General features: G+C 30.7%; 1 protein-coding gene across 1 annotated transcript; it reads left to right on the top strand.

The window, feature by feature from the left end:
* Positions 1–347: 347 nt before the first annotated feature.
* Positions 348–3037, top strand: LOC139891720 (protein ENHANCED DOWNY MILDEW 2-like). Its single transcript, XM_071874704.1, has 9 exons — positions 348–770; positions 871–970; positions 1104–1163; positions 1281–1414; positions 1667–1766; positions 1847–1942; positions 2131–2378; positions 2495–2584; positions 2701–3037. The coding sequence occupies exons 1-9, from the start codon at positions 358–360 to the stop codon at positions 2840–2842; spliced, it is 1383 nt and encodes a 460-aa protein (XP_071730805.1). The 5' UTR covers positions 348–357; the 3' UTR covers positions 2843–3037.
* Positions 3038–26376: the final 23339 nt, after the last annotated feature.

A 26376-nucleotide genomic window follows, 5' to 3' on the forward strand; every position in this document is an offset into this window, starting at 1 on the left:
GATGAAAATGTATGTGAGGATTAATAATTAGAATTGAACATTCATCGATCGGTGTCATGATGTTGTAATATGGGTTTTATGAAACTGCGGTTGATAATCCTTTTGCTATTGTTCTTAGAGTTGTTAATTAGTGGAGTACTTAATAAGATAATTAGTGAAAATTAATGATTTAATTGTAGAATTAAAGAGAAAAAAAATAAATGTTGAGGGCTTCTGTCTGACTGACACGTGGACATAAGCTACTGTTTTAACCCAAAATATAACCCAAAAAAGCCCACACCCTTCCTCAACAACCCCATATATAACCCAAAAAAGCCCTCTTATTCAATTTCCACAATTCAATTTCTAGGGTTTCCGATGGCGTCTTGCGATGAAGAAGGCGAAATCTTTCCAGATTCCGTCACAAATTACCATCTCGCTAACTCACATAATTCACTCATTTCCTTTTCCGATTTACCACTTATTTTCACCGATCACGACGTGATCGACGACGGCGAAATTTCGGTTGCATTTTTGCTCGGAAGTTCGGACGAAGATCAACGATCGGTTTATACTGAAGTAATCGGTTGGAAGTTTGAACTTTCAATTGAAGTTCCTGAATTTTACGTTCTTTCAAAAACTAAAAAATGGATAAAGCTTGAAAACCCGAGAAAATGTTACGAGAATATCATTAAATCTATTCTGATCGTCGTTCGATTTCTACATTTTGCTAAGATGAATGCTGAAGCTTTTGAGATTGAATTGTTGAATGATTTAATCAAAACGTTGAGGTTGTTATTGAGCACCTCTCTATTACTCAAATTATTTTATTTTAAACTGTATGTTTTTTGTGTGTTTTCTTAAATTTGGTGAATTGGTTTAATTATGCAGTTGGTATGATGTCATTGAGCCTTTAGAGACGCATTTAAAAGCTCATTTATCGATATTTCAAATTGCTGTGGCTAGAGATAAGGACTTGGCGAGATCTAAGGTTTGGTAATTGTAACCTAATGCTTATATAGTCTATTGCAGTTTCAAGTACTTTTATACAAGGATGCATGTATATATATAGAAGAATATGAGAAATAGTGGAACATTTACTGAAAGTTGATTTTATTTCACAGTATGTTGATATGTATCTTACGGATATTGAAAATCTTGGGAGAAAAGAAAATCTTCATGAGGTCAATTGCATTCGATTTAAATTTATATATGTTCTTATCATGTTTTTGTATGTGATTTGTGCTTTGAATTGAGCTTATATGGAACGAAGTTTTGTCTCCTTTTTTGCATTCAAGCAGATTAAGAGAAGTAACAAGTCCGAGTTCATTGTTTTCGACGAGGATATGGAAAACGATGATGATTTTGATGATGTAGTTGAAGAACCATTTGATACTGTGTGTGCATTCTGCGATAATGGTGGCGAACTTTTATGGTATGAATCTAATTTCTTTGTACCAGGAGTTAATTTCTTGCATTAACATTTGAAATAGTTTATTGGTAATCAATTTTGGTGTTCATATTATAAAATTAGTGTTATAACACACATAAAGAATTGATCAAGGAATGTAAACATTCAGAAGCATCAATTTTGATCAACACTTATTAAATTTAACTTTTTATCTATTTACATTTACATCTTGATATAATATTTATCAGATGAATGTTACCGTTTCCTTCCTTTCAGTTGTGAAGGAATATGTAAGCGGTCATTTCATCCAACCATACAATTAGGAGCTGAAAGTTGCTGCGAATCTCTTTGCTATAAAAATGAAGCTCAAAATGAGGTATGAACCTATATGTAATGTATTTCATGGCTTTATTCTTACTGTGTTCATTAGTTTGTTTGACTGAATTATGTATGCAGCCAATTACTGGTTTTATTTGCGATAATTGTAAACACCAAAGACATCAATGCTTTGCTTGTGGAAGGTTGGGCTCCTCCGATAAGTCTTCTATGGAGGTACTATAACAAACCCATATCATATGCATGTTTCTGTGACTTAAAGGCACAGATTTTTTTTTTTATCGTTTTTTTTTTTTTTTTTTCCTGAGCTGAATATTATATATATAGTTCAGATAGATTTTGGATACATAGTTATGCATATGCTGATGTTAACTGATATACAAATAATTGAATTGTCATATTAGGTATTCCCTTGTGCTTCTGCAAACTGCAGGCATTTTTATCATCCAGGATGCGTCTCGAAGTTGCTGTACCCATCTGATGAAACCCAGGCCAATAAACTTATAACTGAAATAACTGCAGGAGAATCTTTCACTTGTCCTGTCCATAAATGCCATCGTTGTGGCCAAGGAGAACATAAAGATGTTCACGAATTACAGTTTGCAGTGTGTAGGCGCTGCCCCAAGTCATATCACCGTAAATGCTTACCTAGGTAAGTAATTAAATATTAAAAAAATAAATAAATATTTCGTTCATAAAAGTAACTTCATATGAACTTGACATATTAAGGTTTATAAGCTTGGTTCTAATAGTAAAAGTATTTATCAGGAGAATTGCTTTCTATCCTAGTGGTGATGGAAGTATCGAGCAAAGAGCATGGGATGGTCTCTTGCCAAACCGCATCTTGATATATTGCATGTAAGTGTAAATGAATGGTCCGATTTGATTAAACAGAATATATTTTATTATTATTGGATAATATCATAATCTGCTCTTGGGATATGGATTACTAATTAATTAATATAACTTTCCAGGAAGCATGAAATCATTCCAGGTGTTTGGACCCCAAGAAGAGATCATCTTCGGTTTCCTTGTGTTGTACGGAGAAGGAATCAAGATGGAAGTATAAAAGAGATAACATCAGAAAGAAGAAGCAAAATCCTGGGAAATTTTTAAGAAGTTGACACTCTGTAGATGCCAAAAGTGGTTGATCAGACATGATTTGATATTCTTAAGCTAGCCACTACGTTTATTGAAACACTTGGTTGTGTGTCTGGTTTTTTTTTATATCTACTGATCTTTTTTTTTTTTTTTTTAACATTGACAACATGTATTGACCATTAATATGTTACTTATGTTTGTCACTATGAACAAAGCTTGTTTGTTGTCTGCACCTTTCCTGTTTTGTTTATATCTGTGTTGATTTTAATCTTGGATTGCTCATGGGGAGTTAATCGGGGATTATTCGGTTGGAACTTGGTGGGAGTAGTTGACAAATTGGGGATTAATCTCTAAGTTCGACTTTGACCAAGTTTTGACCGAATGATCTCTACTTTGAACAATAAAAATCCTGATTACTTTGAACAAAAAAAGCTAGCTACCATGACTATACATTAGTACACAAAACAATAAGACAAAATTGTTGAAATGGTCCTGTAGTTTGTACCAAAATGCTAATTTAGTCTCTGTGATTTTTTTTTACGGACTTCATCCTCGTGGTATGCATATGAAGCTGATTTCGTCCTTTTGTGTGACGGTCGTTAAAAAAATCTGTTAATTCTGATCACATGCTTTGCAAATGAGGGTATTTTAGTCAAATTAGTTTTCTTCTTTTTCTTTATTTCTTTATTTCTTTATTCCAACAAGAGTATTATAGCATAATTGGTATAAGTTTAAAACAAACCCTTAAATACTAATCTTCATCATGAAACCCAGATTAATACTTGTTCTTCCAATTAAATATTCAGACCAAAATTAAATATTCAGACCAAAAATACTAGAACCCTATGAAACAAACACCATATGAAACAAACACCATATGAAATAAAAGATTAACACTCACACTTTTAAAATAAACATCATCTAAATCTGAAAATAAGATCTGAAAATGTTCATCAAACACCTTTATTATACACACATATGAAAATGTTCATCAAACTCCATTATGTACATCATAGGTATTTTCCAAATTCATGATCTGTACATTTCAGCTATATCTATATCAGTTATCTATATATAAATAATACTCTGTAATAATATAACAATATGATAAATATAAAGTAGTTTATAACCCGCAAATTCGCGGGATTTAAACATAATTGAATACTCTTGTTAGTTCATTTTCTGAGTTTTCCATCGCTGTCGAATAGACTGAGAATATTGTGGGTCTATGTCGTACACCTAGGATTGTATTGAACAAGAAAACTCACGTCACAAGAGCATATGTGACAAAACTGTTGAAATGTAGGTATGCCACACGAGTGACAAAAGTCACTCGTACGTGTGAACTTTCAACCGTACGGTTGAGAGCTCAACCGTGCGTGTGAGCTTGTAAATAGAGGTTTCTTGGTTCATTTGTTGTTTGAGCACCTCAAGAGCTAGTTGAGAGCACCTAGAACATTGAGAGGGATGTGAGGTGAGGCTCTACCTCTTCACCTTCATGGTGGAGAGGATCCATGGTGGATTGATGCTCCAACCACCATGGAAAACGCTAAATTGAATAGTTTAGATTATTGTAATCATCATTGTATTTGTTTATCACCTTTATTACATGTAATCTTGACTAATATCAGTTGTTATTGATTGGAATTTATTGTATTTATCACTTGTTCTTCATTGTTCATCATTGTTTATGCTCAGAATTCGTATTCGATTCTTGTTCCTTGATCAAAAGTTCCTTGCTTGTGAAGCAAGGGATCTAACAACTCCGTATAAAATTAACTTTAGGCTTAAAAGAAATATATGTGGCTGAACGTACTCACGTAAGTTTAGTATAAGAATATGATGAAGTGATAAAACAGTCATGTTTGACTTTTTATTAGATTTAAGATATACTAATGAATTGTCTAACTTGCTCTTAATTTAATGTAGTTATAAAGAGTAACTATTAAATTAATTGATATATTTAAAGTTAAATATCCTAAATTAAAAAAGACATAATTAGAACTTTAATGATATTTAATGGTTATTTAGAGAAATCAACAATAATTTTGAGTCAAACAAAAATAGCAAAGTGGACAGTTTATTTGGGACGGGAAGAGTAATAAACAGTTTAACCACACTATGAAAATATTTAAATAAATTAAATACCAAGTAAACAGAAAATATGTCATGTAGACGTGATTGCCAAACATTGCTCAATGTCGTAAGTCTATTAGAAGTAGATATTTATGGTCAAATAATGAAAGTCTGAATTATCTTGGTGTGAGAAGTTAAAACAAAATTCTTATATAGGCATTTTAATTAGCGTGTCTAGATGATTTTCAATTATAGTTTGACATAATTTTAATAGACTTAATTTAGCCCTTGTCCCTAAACTTTTATCTTTTTTTCATCCTTATCCCAAAAGTATTTTTGTTTCATCATAACCCTTAAAGTTATGATATGGTTTCATTTAGGTCCCCAGTTAACGGATTGAGTTAACGGCAGTTAACCATGAGGACTTAAATGAAACAATATCATTACTTTAAGGGTTAGGATGAAATAAAAATATTTTGAGGACAAGGATTATACAAAAATACTTTAGGGACAAGGATGAAACAAAAATACTTTAGGGACAATGATGAAAAAAAGGTAAAACTTTAAAGATCAACGGCGTAATTAAGTCAAGCGGTAACGACAATTTAGGGAAATAAATAAGAAGATCAACGGCGTTGTGACGACCCGAAAAATTTCGACTAATTTTAAACCAAACTGTCAATACGATATTATATTTTTGACACAACAAGCAAAGTCTGTTAGGTTGAGTCTAAAAAATTTTGAACTGTTTCATATATTCAATTGACCTTCGACCATTCCCGACGATTCACGAACAACTATTTGTGAGTAGATATGTATATAAAGATAAATAAATATATGTACATAATAAATGTTATAAATCATTGTATGAAATTATTATTATAAATAAATATGTAAAATAATATACAACTTAATTGTTAGAAATAAGTATGAATAATGAGGTAAGTAATAATAAGATTTATTGTTAAAATAAATCTATATACATAAAGTATATTGAATATATATATTTGGTTTCGAATTCATTTAGTAAATGATAGTAGCACTCGTTCATCATTCGATGATTATTTAAGCAAGTTAAATTCGAACTTATATTATTTTAAAATAAATGGTGATCCGAAAATGAGTAATATAGATTATAGGCTTATTTGAAATGTATTTAGGATCTATTTATTAAATTTTAAATACTTTTTATATTTTACCCAGAATTGAGCGGGACAGTTGATGTAATTTTTATTTAATAAATTAATAATAAAATTTTATACCATAATGACTAAAATAAATAATTATAATTAATGTAAAAATATGAGATTTTTCTGAAGACTTTTTATCCGCCACTGATGATCAACGGAGTACGAAATACGGTCCATCAGAAGCTGTCGGTAGAATTATTATCTAAGTCACACGTTTTAATTCTAAATGATATTATAATAATTTATTACTGTGCCTAATTGATATATGATTATTGATTGAATGATTCGTTTACTGTGTATGATTGTGCTTTGCAAACTCAAAATTATATGAAAAGTGGGTTATAGCTGTGCATATGATTTATATATTTTTTTTGTGTTTCCTTTCCTATCCATAATCTTATATATATTTATATACATACTATATTCATATAAGATAGATATATGTATATATTTACATATGCTCGAGCACCTATAAACCACACACAATCTCCGTCTATCACCACACCTCAACAACACCCATCGGTCACCACCACCTTCGGATCTTCCTTGATTCGATAATCATCATCAAACATATAACGGTTGTATTTCTGTTTCGATTCAAACATAGATCACCATCACTTCCATTTTCGAAATTGTTTCTTCTGTCAAATGCAACCCTACAACACCCATCATCTTAACCCATCACCTCCGGGTACCACCCAAAATCACCATAAACCATCACCAAATGAACACCATTTATACCACCATTTTCGGTTTGGAAACACCATCACCTTGCTACAACCAACATCCATCCAAAATTATGTAATTGCTGCTGCTAATTTTATTGTTGTTACAACCTTGTTCATCAACGATGAACCCAAACCACCATCATACTATTTTCTGTTTCATGTCCAACACAAAACCGTCACTTTTCCTTCTTCGGTTTATAACTCACCACCAATCATCTCCATCATCGATCACCATCTCCATCGTGAAGCCACCACCGGAAACCACCTCTAGAACCACCACCATGGCCTCGTCTCTCTCCATCTCACTCTCTTTTTTTCTCTCTCTCTAAACATCTCTTCCACTCTTAGAGAACCCAACAAAATTGTTGGACACCCCTGCTACGTTTATACTTTTCTGTTTCAATCGACCCAGACAACCTTCACAAACCGCCACCTGAACCTCCTTCTGTTATCCTGTCAAAAATCACCACCACATTTTAAAGCCACCCAACACCACGGTAAACCACCGCCGTAACCGCTTTAGTTCTGTTGAGTTTTGCAGCTGCAACCATAGCAGCTACAGCTGCTATTACTCTTATTTTTTCAGCTGTAATTAAAATACTACGCTATCCCTTGTTCCTGTTTAGCTTACACTAGTCATGCCTGTTGGAAGTTAAAGGCGACAATGGGTGATAATGATATCGATAATATAAGATTTATGATAGTGATAGATAACCAAGTTATGATTGAAATGCCCCGTTCATATCGATTATAAACGTTACATAATAATTGATTTCATTGCGAGGTATTTGACCTCTATATGATACATTTTACAAACATTGCATTCGTTTTTAAAAGACAAACTTTCTTTACATCGAAAGTTGATGGTATGCATACCATTTCATAATACATCCAACTATAATTGACTTAATAATAATCTTGATGAACTCAACGACTCGAATGCAAAGTCTTTTGAAATATGTCATGAATGACTCCAAGTAATAGTCTCTAAAATGAGCAAATGCACAGCGAAAGATTTCTTTCATACCTGAGAATAAACATGCTTTCAAGTGTCAACCAAAAGGTTGGTGAGTTCATAGGTTTATCATAAGCAATAAAATTCATCATTTTGATAGACCACAAGATTTAAACACAGTACACCTATCTCGTGTACAAAACCATTTTTCATAATGCTTGGCAGAGTAGGTTCGTATCCTTTTCTCCCCCGTAGGTTGCCTCGCAATTTTTAAATAACCGTACACATATCTCGTGCACAAAAATAATACACATAACCTGTGTATAAAAATCATTCTCTCGATACATAACATTCACTTTGATTTTATTGCTCAACATGGTAACCGACCTTAACATATAATGCGCATCAATAATATCCCCAAAACAGAACATCTCGTCTGTATAATATATAAACTTTGAAGTACTAAACACCACGCCCACTAATGAGCTGCCCAAAACATATAATGCCATCCCTTGTTCCTGTTTAGCTTACACTCGTCATTCCTGTTAGAAGTTAAAGGCGACAATGGGTGATAATGATATTGATAATATAAGATTTATGATAGTGATAGATAACCAAGTTATGATTGAAATGCCCCGTTCATATCGATTATAAATGTTACATAATAATTGATTTCATTGCGAGGTATTTAACCTCTATATGATACATTTTACAAATATTGCATTCGTTTTTAAAAGACAAACTTTCTTTACATCGAAAGTTGATGACATGCATACCATTTCATAATACATCCAACTATAATTGACTTAATAATAATCTTGAAAGGACCCGTTCATATACATTATAAACGATTCACAATAGTTGATTACATCGCAAGGTATTTGACCTCTATATGATACATTTTACAAACATTGCATTCGTTTTTAAAAGACAAACTTTCTTTACAACGAAAGTTGACGGCATGCACACCATTTCATAATACATCCAACTATAATTGGCTTAATAATAATCTTGATGAACTCAAAGACTCGAATGCAACGTCTTTCAAAATATGCCATGAATGACTCCAAGTAATATCCTTAAAATGAGCTAATGCATAGCGGAAGATTTCTTTAATACCTGAGAATAAACACGCTTTAAAGTATTAACCAAAAGGTTGGTGAGTTCATAGGTTTATCATAACAATCATTTCAATATATTAATAGACCACAAGATTTCCATTTATAAATATATGTACACTCGCAAGTGTATAAAAGTATTCTATAAGTTGTAGGCACCCGGTAACAAGCCTTAACGTTCATGTTTTACCCTCTGAAGTACACCAGATCAGGTGTGTTTAAAATAACCTCGAAGTACTAAAGCATCCCATAGTCAGGATGGGATTTGTCAGGCCCAATAGATCTATCTTTAGGATTCGCGCCTACCGTACATAGACAAGTAGTTTAATGTTACCAAGCTAAGGGTATATTTCTGGTTTAAACCCACGTAGAATTAGTTTTAGTACTTGTGCCTATTTCGTAAAACATTTATAAAACAGCGCATGTATTCTCAGCCCAAAAATATATATTGCAAAAGCAATTAAAAAGGGAGCAAATGAAACTCACAATACTGTATTTCGTAGTAAAAATACATATAACATCATTTAACAAGTGCAAGGTTGGACTCGGATTCACGAACGTATCAATATTGAGATTCAATATTGCAGGAAAGTACGTAGACGCAACGGAGATGATAAACACTAGATTGACCTCACGAGCATACCCATGAACCATACCCATCACCTCCATAGCTATAACCCATAATTTCCTTAGCTTCGACTCATTCAAAAAAACTATTTTGAAATCACTCGGACAGCACTCCGTCGTAATATTTTATGTATACTAAAAATATCTTGAAATAATACAAAGAAAATATATATATGTAGTTCGATTGAGAGAGTTTAGAGAAATATATTTTCAAGTTTCTATGAAATAATGAAACCTATTGAATTCTATTTATAACAGATTTTTGAATTATTAAAGTGAATTATTAAAATATAAATTATTAAAGTGAATTATTAAAGTATGAATTATTAAAATATGAATTATTAAAGTGAATTATTAAAGTGAATTATTAAAGTATGAATTATTAAAGTGAATTATTAAAGTGAATTATTAAAGTATGAATTATTAAAGTGAATTATTAAAGTATGAATTATTAAAGTGAATTATTAAATGTATGAATTATTAAATTGAATTATTAAAGTATGAATTATTAAAGTTAAAGTAAAATAAAAGTAAAGTAAATGTAAAGTTAAAGTATAGTAAAAGTATAAAACTATATACGTATAATACGCGTATAAGTATATATAATATTAATTTAAATCGTTATATATATTTAATAAAATAAAATATAAATATCGTTATCTTTATCATACTGATTAAGTAATGAGTTGTCAAAAGTGGTTCTAGATATTTATAAAAGATATATACATTTTAATAATAAAGTTCTTTTTAAACTGAAAACGTTTTTTGTACTTTTGAAACTAAATTAATAGAATATTATGGAAACCAATTCTCCACTAACTTTTGTCTAACTTTCGTAAATGACACTTTTTGTTTTTACTTATAAATAGCTTTACAAATTATTCTGAATATCGTTAAGAGGAATAGATTTTCCCAAATCATAGTGGACCTCTCAACAGAGACTTGTAATCATAATTCAATGTTTCTGATAATTCAATCATTTAATATATTTTTTTAATTTCATCGAAAATCATATTGAAACAAATACGTTCGTGTAAGGTATTATATATTTAATACTTTATTAATATTCTCAAGTTATAATATATATATACATATACATATCTATTTATATATAACGGTTCGTGAATCGTCGAAATTTGGTCGAGGTTATAATGAATGTATGAACACAGTTTAAAATTCTTGAGATTTAACTTAACAAACTTTGCTTATCGTGTCGGAATAATATAAAGATTAAAGTTTAAATTTGGTCGGAAATTTCTGGGTCGTCACAGTACCTACCCGTTAAAGAAATTTCGTCCCCGAAATTTGATAGAGGTCGTCATGACTAACAATGAGAATGTTATTATAACGATTATAGAGTTTTATCATGTTCAAGAAGAATGGATAAAATAATTCGATTAATAGAAATGTGTGAGTGAAGTTATCGTAAATGAATGAAATAAGATAATATTGATTCGTCGTATCTTTTGACGTCATCACGATTGATCTCTGAAAAGAAAATCTTTGTAATCTATATTGGATTTGATTATTCGGCGATTAAGGAAATTATGATCCTCTTCGAATTAATGCGATAATCCATTTTGATTTCTCTGTCGGATATTTCACTATAAATCCACCTCATTTGTTTTCTTACAACTCACACCTTCTCAACTCATATTTTAAAGTATTTGTCAATATGGTTCATCCAGTGCTGATTCTTGATATACTCCTCACTTTCATATCTGTCGCTCTTTATTTTCATCTGCCTCCGAAAGAATCTATTTACTTCTACTATACTCTTGGTTTTATAGTGTTTTTAGTTCTCCCGTGTCTTTATATTGCTATATGCATTGATATATACGGTTTGTGATTTCTGGGTTGTTGTTGGGTTTTATATCTTCCCTTATATTTCAAAGTCCTTGCTTCTTCTATAATCATTGTCATCCCCAATTAATGCTCTCTTTTATTTGCTGCGATTTATACCCCAATTTCTATTTTGGAGTTTTGTCCTTTCGTTTCTTCTTCTTGCGATTAAGCACCACTTGTAATGGTCCAGAATTCGCATATATGAATTTCGGAATGAACATTGTTAATGTTCTAAGAAGGAAATTGTAATGGCACGATCTTGACTTGTCAAATTACTAGAATACCTCAAAAAAGGCCGAATCATCAAGAAATATTTTCTTGATATTTTAGAGGTTAAAGAGAATACAAGAGTCGTGTAACATAGCACATGATGATGTTATGATCTGTGAATCATCACGTTCCATTTAGAAACTCAGCATGACTTACTGTAATATAATCACGTTGATCAAGTGTCATTATATTATACTAGTTCATGCTTCAGTTCACAACACTACTTCAAAAATATTCCTATTTTAAATTCGAAAGTTTCAGAATTTAGAAACTAAAATAGTTTCTTTTATGATGTAATACAGACAGCACGAAGAGGTAAATGATTTCAGATAAGAATAATTATGGAAATATCTTCAGAAATATGGAGGATATTTATATTGAAAGATACGATGATATCTTAAAATTTCTAATATCAGAGGATGATGAAGAATATTGTCCGTAAGGGTTTAGAGTCAGGAGCAAGGTATTTGATAATGACTTCAGCAGACACGGAATCATTTGGATTCTTTGAAGGTAGATTTCGTCCTTGTGATTTATCCACAGCCTTCTTCATGGTTTGCTCAATCCGTATTTTTTAGTACCAAATATTCTCTTTTTCTGAGCTTTGCCAACACACTACTCTTTATCATCAAACTTTTTACTGTTAAGGTCGTTTATAGTTTTTGCTGCTTCATCAGTATTTCGAGAACTAGTTCGCAGTTTAGGGTGTTTTTCAGAAACTTCACATTCAAAGTATATAAGTCCAGAAAATAGACACATATAATTGTTGGCGTAGACATGCTGCGAGATTTCAAAATACTGATTGCTAATTTCCGATGATTCGTATGGCAATTCTCGTTACAAGATGCAGATGAGTAAATGATGGGGTTTTGATAAATATAAAGATTTTTCGGAAAGTCAAAGATCAATGAAGTTATTAATAAGTTTACTGCTAATGTGGCGAGATATGAAAGGTTCCCTGGTAATATTGATGAAGAGGTAATCATTATAATAAGGCTTATTCGATTAAACAATTGAAGTTGGTTTGCTGGAGCTGTGACAAAACCGTCTATTTTTTAGAAGGGATTGAAAAGTTATTTTAGCTAGTAAATGCCAAAAGGTCTGACATGGATACATGTTAAATTATGACTTTGGTTTCAAGAGTTTTTCAGGTACGTAACTGTGGATAACATGTGGTTGGATCATCATCTCGATTGTTCATTATTTGAAGTGTCTTCAGGTATTTCGAAGGGCTTGAACACAGATTATAATCGTTAATATACATACGATGTTCTAACACAGTTTTGAAGTTAAAGTATAGCTTTGAAAGATGTAAGAATCTAAGAGTGATGATACCGGTTATAACTTGAATTGAATTCGGCAATTTCAAAATCAGAATATGTAATTAGATTTTTGAATGAGTATGGTTGTTTTAATTTCTATAAAAGAATGTATATTATTGTGAAAGTAGGCAGTATAATGGATGATTTGCTGAATCAGATTCGAAGAATGTAACATATTAATTGTGAATTTATATATCTCTCGGGTATTACCTACCCGTTAAAAAAAATTGTCACAATTAATATTTTGTACAAAAGAATTTTATTACAGTCTTTATGGAAATATATGTGTATATTTCTTCAGATGTAATATTGATTTAATGAGTTAATATTAAATTAAACTCACTTAATTTATGGTTAAGGCTAGGATAGATAATTTCTAAACTTTGGAAATTACATAATCGTCATAGAATGTTTTCCCAATGAAGTTATGAATCAATACTTCATCATTGTGGTATTCCATAGTATCTACAGGGCGTATGACGTCGATGCTCATGGGACAGATTGTGAAGTTGAGGTTTGCGATGCGGTTGTTGTTGGTGGTGGTAATGGTACTGTTGATGTTGTTGATGGTGGTACTGGTTATGTTGTTGGTGCTGCTGCTGGTGTTTGTAACCTTTGCACCATATTCTCCAAAGCCACTACCCGAGCGCGAAGCTCGTTGACTTCTTCTATTACACCGAGGTGATTGTTGGTTCGGACGAGCGGATAAATAAGATCTAGAATTTGGTGTAGTATATAATCATGACGAGATACTCTGGAAATGAGAGAGAAAATGGTGTTTCGAATAGGTTCGCCGGTAAGTGCTTCAGGTTCTTCGCCAAGAGGGAAATGTGGTGGATGGAAGGGATCACCTTCTTCTTGTCTCCAATGATTAAGGAGGCTACGAACCCATCCCCAATTCATCCAGAATAGATGATGACTAATTGGTTGATCCATTCCGGTCACACTGCTTTCGGAACTTGAGTGGGATTCCATTTCGGAATCCGAGGGACTTGAACTAATGACGAATTCCATTTCGTACGATTGAATAAAGAATTTTTCGATATGAAATGATTTTCCGGCTATCAGGTGGTATTCTAATTATATAGAGCAAAAGGTTTCGTAGATTACGGAGGAATTTACGGAATATGTCAGGCAAAGTTTACAGTAACAGATACGCTAAGATATGAATTAGCAGATACGCTAAGATATGAATTTTGTCAGTACACTATTCATGCAATCAATGCAATAAGATGTGTCTAGACTAAGAATGATAAGCAGATAATTTCCGACAAAAATGATGAGCAAAACTTTTGACATGCAGACACGGTCGAAGTCCAGACTCACTAATGCATCCTAACGACTATCAGTTAGACACACTAATGCAGACCTGGTTCGCTAAGACCACCGCTCTGATACCAACTGAAAGTTGGGGACGCATCCCACTCAGTGCCTTCTCAGCTAACCGCCTGTGACCACTGAGCGTACCTCAGACACTGATTTTACGGCCCGCCTCTCGGCAGTACAGCCAACCCTAATAGGGACCGCGAGGAGTAAGAGCCAATGCTTCGTCACAGGTAACACTGTGAGAACCCCCTCTACGATTAACCCGCTAATAAACGGCATTAAACCAGCTCTGATACCAACTGAAAGGACCCGTTCATATACATTATAAACAATTTACAATAGTTGATTACATCGCAAGGTATTTGACCTCTATATGATACATTTTACAAACATTGCATTCGTTTTTAAAAGACAAACTTTCTTTACAACGAAAGTTGACGGCATGCACACCATTTCATAATACATCCAACTATAATTGGCTTAATAATAATCTTGATGAACTCAATGACTCGAATGCAACGTCTTTCAAAATATGCCATGAATGACTCCAAGTAATATCCTTAAAATGAGCTAATGCACAGCGAAAGATTTCTTTAATACCTGAGAATAAACATGCTTTAAAGTGTCAACCAAAAGGTTGGTGAGTTCATAGGTTTATCATAACAATCATTTCAATATATTAATAGACCACAAGATTTCCGTTTATAAATATATGTACACTCGCAAGTGTATAAAAGTATTCTATAAGTTGTAGGCACCCGGTAACAAGCCTTAACGTTCATGTTTTACCCTCTGAAGTACACCAGATCAAATGTGTTTAAAATAACCTCGAAGTACTAAAGCATCCCATAGTCAGGATGGGGTTTGTCAGGCCCAATAGATCTATCTTTAGGATTCGCGCCTACCGTACATAGACAAGTAGTTTAATGTTACCAAGCTAAGGGTATATTTCTGGTTTAAACCCACATAGAATTAGTTTTAGTACTTGTGCCTATTTCGTAAAACATTTATAAAACAGCGCATGTATTCTCAGCCCAAAAATATATATTGCAAAAGCAATTAAAAAGGGAGCAAATGAAACTCACAATACTGTATTTCGTAGTAAAAATACATATAACGTCATTTAACAAGTGCAAGGTTGGACTCGAATTCACGAACGTATCAATATTGAGATTCAATATTGCAGGAAAGTACGTAGACGCAACGGAGATGATAAACACTAGATTGACCTCACGAGCATACCCATGAACCATACCCATCACCTCCATAGCTATAACCCATAATTTCCTTAGCTTCGACTCATTCAAAAAAACTATTTTGAAATCACTCGGACAGCACTCCATCGTAATATTTTATGTATACTAAAAATATCTTGAAATAATACAAAGAAAATATATATATGTAATTCGATTGAGAGAGTTTAGAGAAATATATTTTCAAGTTTCTATGAAATAATGAAACCTATTGAATTCTATTTATAACAGATTTTTGAATTATTAAAGTGAATTATTAAAATATGAATTATTAAAGTGAATTATTAAAGTATGAATTATTAAAGTGAATTATTAAAGTGAATTATTAAAGTATGAATTATTAAAGTGAATTATTAAAGTATGAATTATTAAATTGAATTATTAAAGTATGAATTATTAAAGTTAAAGTAAAATAAAAGTAAAGTAAAGGTAAAGTTAAAGTATAGTAAAAGTATAAAACTATATACGTATAATACTCGTATAAGTATATATAATATTAATTTAAATCGTTATATATATTTAATAAAATAAAATATAAATATCGTTATCTTTATCATACTGGTTAAGTAATGAGTTGTCAAAAGTGGTTCTAGATATTTATAAAAGATATATACGTTTTAATAATAAAGTTCTTTTTAAACTGAAAACGTTTTTTGTACTTTTGAAACTAAATTAATAGAATATTATGGAAACCAATTCTCCACTAACTTTTGTCTAACTTTCGTAAATGACACTTTTTGTTTTTATTTATAAATAGCTTTACAAATTATTCTGAATATCATTAAGAGGAATAGATTTTCTCAAATCATAGTGGACCTCTCAACAGAGACTTGTAATCATAATTCAATGTTTCTGATAATTCAATCATTTAATATATTTTTTTAATTTCATCGAAAATCATATTGAAACAAATACGTTCGTGTAAGGTATTATACATTTAATACTTTATTAATATTCTCAAGTTATAATATATATATACATATACATATCTATTTATATATAACGGTTTGTGAATCGTCGGAATTTGGTCGAGGTTATAATGAATGTATGAACACAGTTTAAAATTCTTGAGATTTAACTTAACAAACTTTGCTTATCGTGTCGGAATAATATAAAGATTAAAGTTTAAATTTGGTCGGAAATTTCCGGGTTGAATGCAAAGTCTTTTGAAATATGTCATGAATGACTCCAAGTAATAGTCTCTAAAAGGAGAAAATGCACAGCGGAAGATTTCTTTCATACCTGAGAATAAACATGCTTTCAAGTGTCAACCAAAAGGTTGGTGAGTTCATAGGTTTATCATAAGCAATAAAATTCATCATTTTGATAGACCACAAGATTTAAACACAGTATACCTATCTCGTATACAAAACCATTTTTCATAATGCTTGGCAGAGTTGGTTCGTATCCTTTTCTCCCTCGTAGGTTACCTTGCGATTTTTAAATAACCGTACACATATCTCGTGCACAAAAATAATACACATAACCTATGTATAAAAATCATTCTCTCGATACATAACATTCACTTTGATTTTATTGCTCAACATGGTAACCGACCTTAACATATAATGCGCATCAATAATATCCCTAAAACAGAACATCTCGTTTGTATAATATATAAACTTCGAAGTACTAAACACCACACCCACTAATGAGCTGCCCAAAACATATAATGCCATCCTTTGTTCCTGTTTAGCTTACACTCGTCATTCCTGTTAGAAGTTAAAGGCGACAATGGGTGATAATGATATTGATAATATAAGATTTATGATAGTGATAGATAACTAAGTCATGATGGGGTATTATGATGAGCTGTAAAAGTGGGAGTATATATATAAATATCAAACGCGTTAAAGAACCGAACTTTTTTTATTTTATGCTTGGGCCGTATTATTAAGTGGGTTGAGAATAAATTTTGTTCTTTGGCCTTCTATCTGGGCCGAGATCCAGCTAACCTATTCGCTAAAGAGCTGCTGGCATGATGTGTGTGATATGATAATGATATATGATACGTGAGATTGGATGAAGAAAGTGAAACAGAAAACGAATTAGATATAATTAGATTACAGATTAAATCAGAAAAGCAGGAATAGATGAGTGGTTTAGGAGTGTTGTTGGGTTAGCGAGAGGTCTCGAGTTCGAGCCCACTCTGGGGCATTGTTTTTGGAAAAAGCTTTTAAGGTAGTTTTTAATATCATTGTTATTACTATTATTATCTTATTATTATTATTATTATTATTATTATTATTATTATTATTATTATTATTATTATTATTATTATTATTATTATTATTATTATTATTATTATTATTATTATTATTATTATTATTATTATTATTATTATTATTATTATTTGAAATGTTCCGTTCATATTGATTATAAACGTTCCATATTAATTGATTTCGTTGCGAGGTTTTGACCTCTATATGAGACGTTTTTCAAAGACTGCATTCGTTTTTAAAAACAAACCATAACCTGTATTTTATCGATAAGGTTAAAAGGACACCACCTAGATTATCTAGAAATGATAATCTAAAAATATCACACTTACACACTACCAATACATATTGGTTTACAATATTAATATGTTACAACAAAATAGATCTCGAATGTAGTTTTAAACAATATTATACAAACATGCTGACACCAAATCTTGTCCATATTTTAGCATGCAACAGCGGAAGCTCTTAATATTCACCTGAGAATAAACATGCTTTAAACGTCAACAAAAATGTTGGTGAGTTATAGGTTTAACCTATATATTTATCAAATTGTAATAATAGACCACAAGATTTCATATTTCAATATACATCCCATACATAGAGATAAAAATCATTCATATGGTGAACAACTGGTAACTGACATTAACAAGATGCATATAGAATATCCCCATCATTCTGAAAGGACCCGTTCATATACATTATAAACGATTCACAATAGTTGATTACATTGCGAGGTATTTGACCTCTATATGATACAATTTACAAACATTGCATTCGTTTTTAAAAGACAAACTTTCTTTACATCGAAAATTGACAGGCATGCATACCATTTCATAATATCCACTATCCAACTATAAATTGATTTAACAATAATCTTTGATGAACTCAATAACTCGAATGCAACGTTCTTCGAAATATGCTATGAAAGACTCCAAGTAATATCTTTAAAATGAGCAAATGCATAGCGGAAGATTTCTTTAACACCTGAGAATAAACATGCTTTAAAGTGTCAACCAAAAGGTTGGTGAGTTCATTAGATTATCATAATCATTTATTTTCATCATTTAAATAGACCACAAGAATTTCATTTCCAGTTCTCATAAATATACGTCCCATGCATAGAGACAAAAATAATCATTCATATGGTGAACACCTGGTAACCGACATTAACTAGATACATATAAGAATATCCCCTATCATTCCGGGATCCTTTTTCGGACATGATATAAATTTCGAAGTACTAAAGCATCCGGTACTTTGGATGGGGTTTGTTAGGCCCAATAGATCTATCTTTAGGATTCGCGTCAATTAGGGTGTCTGTTCCCTAATTCTTAGATTACCAGACTTTAATAAAAAGGGGCATATTCGATTTCGATAATTCAACCATAGAATGTAGTTTCAATTACTTGTGTCTATTTCGTCTAACATTTATAAAAGCGCATGTATTCTCAGTCCCAAAAATATAAAGGGTAAAAAGGTAAATGAAACTCACCATACTGTATTTCGTAGTAAAAATACATATAACGTCATTGAACAAGTGCAAGGTTTGCCTCGGATTCATGAACCTAAATTAATTATATATATTTATGTGTTGGTCAATATTTGTCTAACAAATTAGGTCAAGTCATAGTGTACCACAATCCTAATGCTCGAGACTAATATGCAAAAGTCAACAAAAGTAAATTTGACTCAAAATAATTTCCAAAAATCTATACATGATTAATATATAGTTTAAATATCGTCGTTTTATATTTTTAAATATTTTTAAAAGATTTATTAGAGTAAATAATATAATTTATGTATTAATAAATAAAATTTTATATTGAATTTATATAATAAAATATACTTGTATATATATTAAGTAATAAAATTTATAGGGTTAATTTAATATCATAAAGATAATATGATACGTATTATTAAAGTAAGTTATTACACGTAGTAAAATATGTTTGTATCACATATTTATTTGATAAAATAATATCTATAATGATAGTAAGTAAAAGTTGTATTATTTTGTAATAATAATAATTATTATAAAAATATCAATATTTATAATTACTAAGATGACATTATAATAAAACGATAATCCTAATTATGATAACTTTAATATTTACGATAATTTTTAATATTATCTTTAAAATAATAATTCTATTTAAAATAATAATAATAATAATGATATTTTATAGTAACAATGACATTTCTATTAAAATGATAATTTTTATTAAAATGATAGTTTTAATACTAACGATACTTTTAATAATAATAGTAATGATAAAAATAATAAGAACGATAATTTTATCTAAATCAATATCTTATAATATTTTAATTTCATCATGATACTCTTACTCATTATTTCCTAATCATTTCGTTTAATAACTTTTAATCATCTTTTATATCGTGTTCATAATAATGATAATAATAGTAATCAAAATAATTAGGTGTTACAAATATTTGTTTTAATTACACTAATATTAATAATGATAGTTACTATAACATTATTAACGATAATACTAATAATTATCTTAATGATAATATATTAATAATAATAATAACAATAACAATAACCATTTTTAAATAATGATATATATTAATAATGATAATAATAATAATAATACTAATAATAATAATAATAATAATAATAATAATAATAATAATAATAATAATAATAATAATAATAATAATAATAGTAATTGGATAATAATAATAATACTAATTATAACTTTAACGATAATAACGATAGTAATAATAAAAAAAATAATAATTTGTAATGATAAATCCCTTTTATTGATAAAGATAATAATAATGATAATAATAAGATAAAACTAGAACGACGATAAAAACTACGATAATAATAATCATTTTTAATAAAAATATCTAAAATTCAATTGATTATAACTTCTAATCCGTTCATCGAAACCATTCGATATCAAAAGGAAAAGTTCTTAATTTTTCGCTAGCTTTACAAGGACATGCATATCTTATACCTTATCTCAACCGCAAGTGTAACTAATTCAAGATTCAACCTAACCTGTCTAAGGGCAATATCAAAAGTACAAGCATGCATAATCTTAAATACTCGAGCACTAGTCAGGGAAACACTATTAGTATGTAAAAGTTAAATTATGAGTACTCACGTATCAATATTGAGATTCAATATTGCAGGAAAGGTACGTAGACGCAACGGAAATGATAAACACTATATTGACCTCACGAGCATACCCATGAACCATACTCAATCACCTCCATAGCTATAACCCATAATTTCCTTAATCCTATCCTACTCGAAAAACAATTTCGAAATCACTCGGACAGCACTCCGTTGTAATATTTTATGTATACTAATAATATCTTGAAATAATACGGAGTAAATATATATATGTAAATCGATTGAGAGAGTTTAGAGAAAAATATTTTTAAGTTTCTATGAAAAAATGAAACCTATTAAATTCTATTTATAATAGATTTTTGAATTATTAAAGTGAATTATTAAAGTATGAATTATTAAAGTGAATTATTAAAGTATAAATTATTAAAGTGAATTATTAAAGTATGAATTATTAAAGTGAATTATTAAAGTATGAATTATTAAAGTGAATTATTAAAGTATGAATTATTAAAGTGAATTATTAAAGTATGAATTATTAAAGTGAATTATTAAAGTTAAAGTAAAGTAAAAATAAAGTAAAGGTAAAGTTTAAGTATAGTAAAAGTATAAAACTATATACGTATAATACGCGTATAAATATATATAATATTAATTTAAATTGTTATATATATTTAATAAAATAAAATATAAATATCATTATCTTTATTATACTAGTTAAGTAATGAATTGTCAAAAGTGGTTCTAGATATTTATAAAAGTTATATACGTTTTAATAATAAAGTTCTTTTTAAACTGAAAATGTTTTTGTACGTTTGAAACTAAATAGATCAATCGAGTCTTTATGAGATTCAATCTTCCACTATCCTTTGTCTAGTTTTCAATGATTGACAATTTGTTCTTATTTATAAATCACTTTACCATTTTCTGAATATTGTTAAAATGGAAAGATTTCTCAAATCAACGTGGGCCTTTCAACAGAGACTTGTAATCATAATTCAATATATCTGATAATTTAATCATTTAATCTTATCTTCTAATTCCATTGATAAAAATTTTGAAACAGATACAATCATATAAAGTATTTAATCTAATATTTTGTTTACGTTTCAAGTTATAATATATATACACATATACATATATAATCATATTCGTTTAATGGTTCGTGAATCGTTGGAACTTGGTCGAGGTTGAATGAATGTATGAACATAGTTTAAAATTCTTAAAATTTAACTTAACAAATATTGCTTATCGTGTCTGAAACATATAAAGATTAAAGTTGAAATTTGGTTGAAAATTTTCGGGTTGTCATAGTACCTACCCGTTAAAGAAATTTTGTCCCGAAATTTGAGTGGAAAGGTCGTGAATGATAATAAGTATGTTTTCATGATGCATACGGGCTGAAAATTAGAGTTTTATCATCAGCGAATAATTTGGATAAACAATCCATTTATATGAAGAGTACGAATGAAGCTAACATAGAAGAGTGAAATGAGTAAGTGTAGATTCATCTTATCATTTGACGTAGATATGATTGATTCCCATATTTCAAGGGATTTGAAGAAAATCTTCTTAATAAGATTTGACTCTCCGGTAATCAAGGAAATTATGATCCGCTTTAAATGCGATCGTCCATTTTAATTGTTCTGTCGGAGATTTTCTTATAAATTCACCTCCTTCATTTCCTTACAACTCACACCTTCTGTTGATGCATTTTATGCAAGTCCCTAGACATCTACCCATGTCCATTGCAGGTACAACAGTTTACAGGCCACCATGATTGCTCGTTATTATCCTATCCGTGTTTGTATGTGGTTACAGGAACTACAGGAACGAGATTTAGATGTTTAACTATGTTAGACTTAGTCAGACGTACGAGTGAAGCCTCACTAGTACGGCTGACAGGCTCATACACACGGTTGATGCTGAGCTAAGTCACAATTACAACCTAAATGAGAAGACACGAGTGAATGATCACCCGTACGGCTGATGAAGCCAACTCGTACGTGTGATGAATGAATCGTATGGGTGAGTCAACAGCATGGGTATATAAAGTCTTATGTTCTTCATTTTAGGTTACGCCTCTCATTTGTTATATACACTCAGATCTAGTGAGCTCCTCCGATTCTCTCTCAGTCCAAATCACCCAAGTGGTGAATAATAGCTCTAGGTGTTGATCTAATCACACTTGATTTAGTTGTGGTTTGACTAAATTAACCAAAAAAAAAAAACTTAACCTATTCACTAGAGGGTTTGATTCACTTATTCCGCCATTGTGTGAGTTAAATCTGTTGATTTCTAAGTTCCTAGTCATGTTTCATCACCTTCTATTCTTTCCCCCTCAACTCATATTTTAAAGTATTCATCAATATGCTCCATCCAGTTCTGATTCTCGATATACTTCTAACTTTCATATCGGTCATTCTTCCTTTTCATCTACCGCTGGAATAATCTATTTACTTCTACTATACTCTTGGGTTTATAGTGTTTCTAGTTCTCCCGTGTCTTTATATTGCTATATGCATCGATATATATGGTTTATAATTTCTGGTTTGTCGTTGGGCTTTATATGTTCCCTTATATTTCAAAGTGTCTGCTTCTGTCTTCTATAATCATTATCATTCACAGTTAATGCTCTATTTTATTTGCTTCAATTTATACCCCAATTTCTATTTCGTAGTTTTGTCCTTTCGTTTCTTCTTCTTGCGATTAAGCACCGCTTGTAATGGTCCAGAATTCACAGATATAAATTTCGGAATGAACGTTGTTAATGTTCTAGGAAGGAAATTGTGATGGCACGATCTTGACTTGTCAAATTACTAGAATACCTTGGAAAAGGCCGAATCATCAAGAAATATTTTCTTGATATTTTAGAGGTTATATAGAATACATGAGTCGTATAACATGGCACATGATGATGTTATGATCTGTGAATCATCACGTTCCATTTAGAAACTTAGCATAACTTACTGTAATATAATCACATTGATTAAGTGTCATTATATTATACTAATTCATGCTTCAGTTCCCAACACTACTTCAAAATATTCATATTTTAAACTTGAATGTTTCAGAATTTAGAAACTAAAATAGTTTCTTTTATGATGTAATACAGATAGCACGAAGAGGTAAATGATTTCAAATAAGAAAAATTAAGAAAATATCTTCAGAAATATGGAGGATATTTATAATGAAAGATATGATGATATTTTAGAATTTCTAATATCAGAGGATGATGAAGAATATTGTCCGCAGGGGTTTAGAGTCAGGAGCAAGGTATTCGTTAATGACTTCAGCAGGTACTGAATCATTTGGATCCTTTGAAGTCAGGTTCAGTCTTTGTAATTTGTCCACAGCCTCCTTCATACTTTGCTCAATCCGTTTTTCAGTTCCAAAACTTCTCTTTTTTGCGCTTTGCCAGAACACTTCATCATTATCATCCAGCTTTTACCGTTTAAAGTCGTTTATAGTTTTTGCTGCTTCATCAGCATTTTTTCCATTTTCGGAGAACCAATTCGTAGTTCGGAGTGTTTTTCAGAAACTTCACATTCAAATTAAGTCCAGAAGATAGACGTTATATATACACATATAACTGTTGGCGTAGACATGCTGCGACATTTCAAAATACTGATTGCTAATTCTCAATGATTCGTATGGCAATTCTCATTACAAGATGCGAATGAGTAAATGATGGGGTTTCAATGAATAATTATAATGACTTTTTGGAGAGGCTAAAGTCAAAGGGTAATGAAGTTGTTGGTACATCTGCTAATAATGTGGTGGAATGTAAAAGGTTCCCTGGTAACGATGGTGTATATCTCAAGGTTATAACAAGGTTAGTCTGACTGAAAAGTCGAAGTTGACTTGATGGAGCTGTGACAAAACTGGCTACTTTGAATAGGAGTCGCAAAGTTATTTTTGCTAATAAATGCCAAAGAATCTGACGCGGATACTTTGTTTAAACTTTTACTTTGGTTTCAAGAGTTTTTCGGGTACATAACTGTGGGTAACATGTGGTTGGATCATCATCTCGATTGCTCATCATTCAAAGTGTCTTCAGAAATTTTCGAAGGGTTTGAACACAGATTGTAATCGTTAACATACATTTGATGTTCTAACATAGTTTTGAAGTTAAAATATAGCTTGTGAAAGATGTAAGGATCTAAGAGTGATGATTTTGGTCATATCTCAAGTTGAATTTTGAGATTTCAAAATCAGAATATGTAATTAAATTTTGAATGAGTATGGTTGTTTTGATTTCTATAAAAGAATGTATATTGTTGTGAAAGTTGGGAGTATAATGCATGATTTGCTGAATCAGATTTGAAGAATGTAACATATTAATTGTGAATTTATATATCTCTCGGGTATTACCTACCTGTTAAAAAAATTTTCACAATTAATATTTTGTACAAAAGAATTTTATTACAGTCTTTATTAAAATATATATATGTATATTTTCTTCCGATGTAACATAGATTTAATGAGTTAATGTTAAATTAAACTCATTTGATTTACGGTTGAAACTAGAATTGAATAATCCCTAAAGGCTTTAAAAAGTACATAACTTTTACGCAGTATTTCTTTAATGACATTGAAATTATGAATCAATACTTCGTTATTTGTTGATGTATGATGTTCGGTTTATGGAATTCTTGTAAATTTTGCAAAGTACGAATGATGTTATCTGAAAAGTTTCGGGTACATCGATGATGAAAGTGTAAAATCAAATATATACTTGATTTATTATGAATTGGAATTTGTTGAATTGCGACAGAGATTGTAGTTAACGCTGGTTAAGTTGTGGCCCAAGGACGTACATTATTGCATATTTGTAATATGAATTAACCGAGTAGTTAAGATTCACACACAATAGCTTAGCACGGAAAGATTTATTTCAAAAATATATATATATATATATATATATATATATATATATACAAATAATTTCTTCAGAGAGAATGAGTTAATTCTTCATAACTCGTTGATACAATATACACGTTATTGATTCGTAATGATGTCCACAGTGATTCTTAAACTGACAGAGTTTGTGATGTTATTGGTGTTGTTGATTCGGATGTTGACTATACTGACGATGCTAGTAACGCTGACGGTACTGTTGATTCTGTTGGTAAAGCAAGTTTAGTTTGTTAATCACACACCATTTTTGTCAGGGTTTCTACTCTTCCTTCTATCATTTTGGTTCGCTTAACTGATTTATGGTTAGGGCTAGATTAGATAATCTCTAAGACTTTAGAGATTACATAATCGCCGCGGAATGTTTCTCCAATGAAGTTATGAATTAATACTTCGTCAGTTATTGTTGTTGGTACTCCTTGGTATCTATGGTGCATATGACATTGATGCTCGTGGGACAGATTGTGAAGTTGAGGTTTACGACGCGGTTGTGGTTGGAGGTGGTAATGGTACTGTTGGCGTTGATGATGGTAGTACTGGTTATGCTGCTGATGCTGCTGCTGGTGTTTGTAATCTCTGCACCATATTATCCAAAGC

Source organism: Rutidosis leptorrhynchoides, chromosome 2 (genome assembly GCF_046630445.1).
Source record: "Rutidosis leptorrhynchoides isolate AG116_Rl617_1_P2 chromosome 2, CSIRO_AGI_Rlap_v1, whole genome shotgun sequence".
Classification (NCBI taxonomy): domain Eukaryota; kingdom Viridiplantae; phylum Streptophyta; class Magnoliopsida; order Asterales; family Asteraceae; genus Rutidosis; species Rutidosis leptorrhynchoides.

Bases quoted from the DNA above. Each gene is read 5' to 3' on its own strand.
- LOC139891720 (XM_071874704.1), top strand. From the start codon at position 358: ATGGCGTCTTGCGATGAAGAAGGCGAAATCTTTCCAGATTCCGTCACA. The intron at 1,164-1,280 runs GTCAATTGCATT...GCATTCAAGCAG, and splicing joins GAAAAGAAAATCTTCATGAG to ATTAAGAGAAGTAACAAGTC. The intron at 1,943-2,130 runs GTACTATAACAA...TTGTCATATTAG, and splicing joins CCGATAAGTCTTCTATGGAG to GTATTCCCTTGTGCTTCTGC.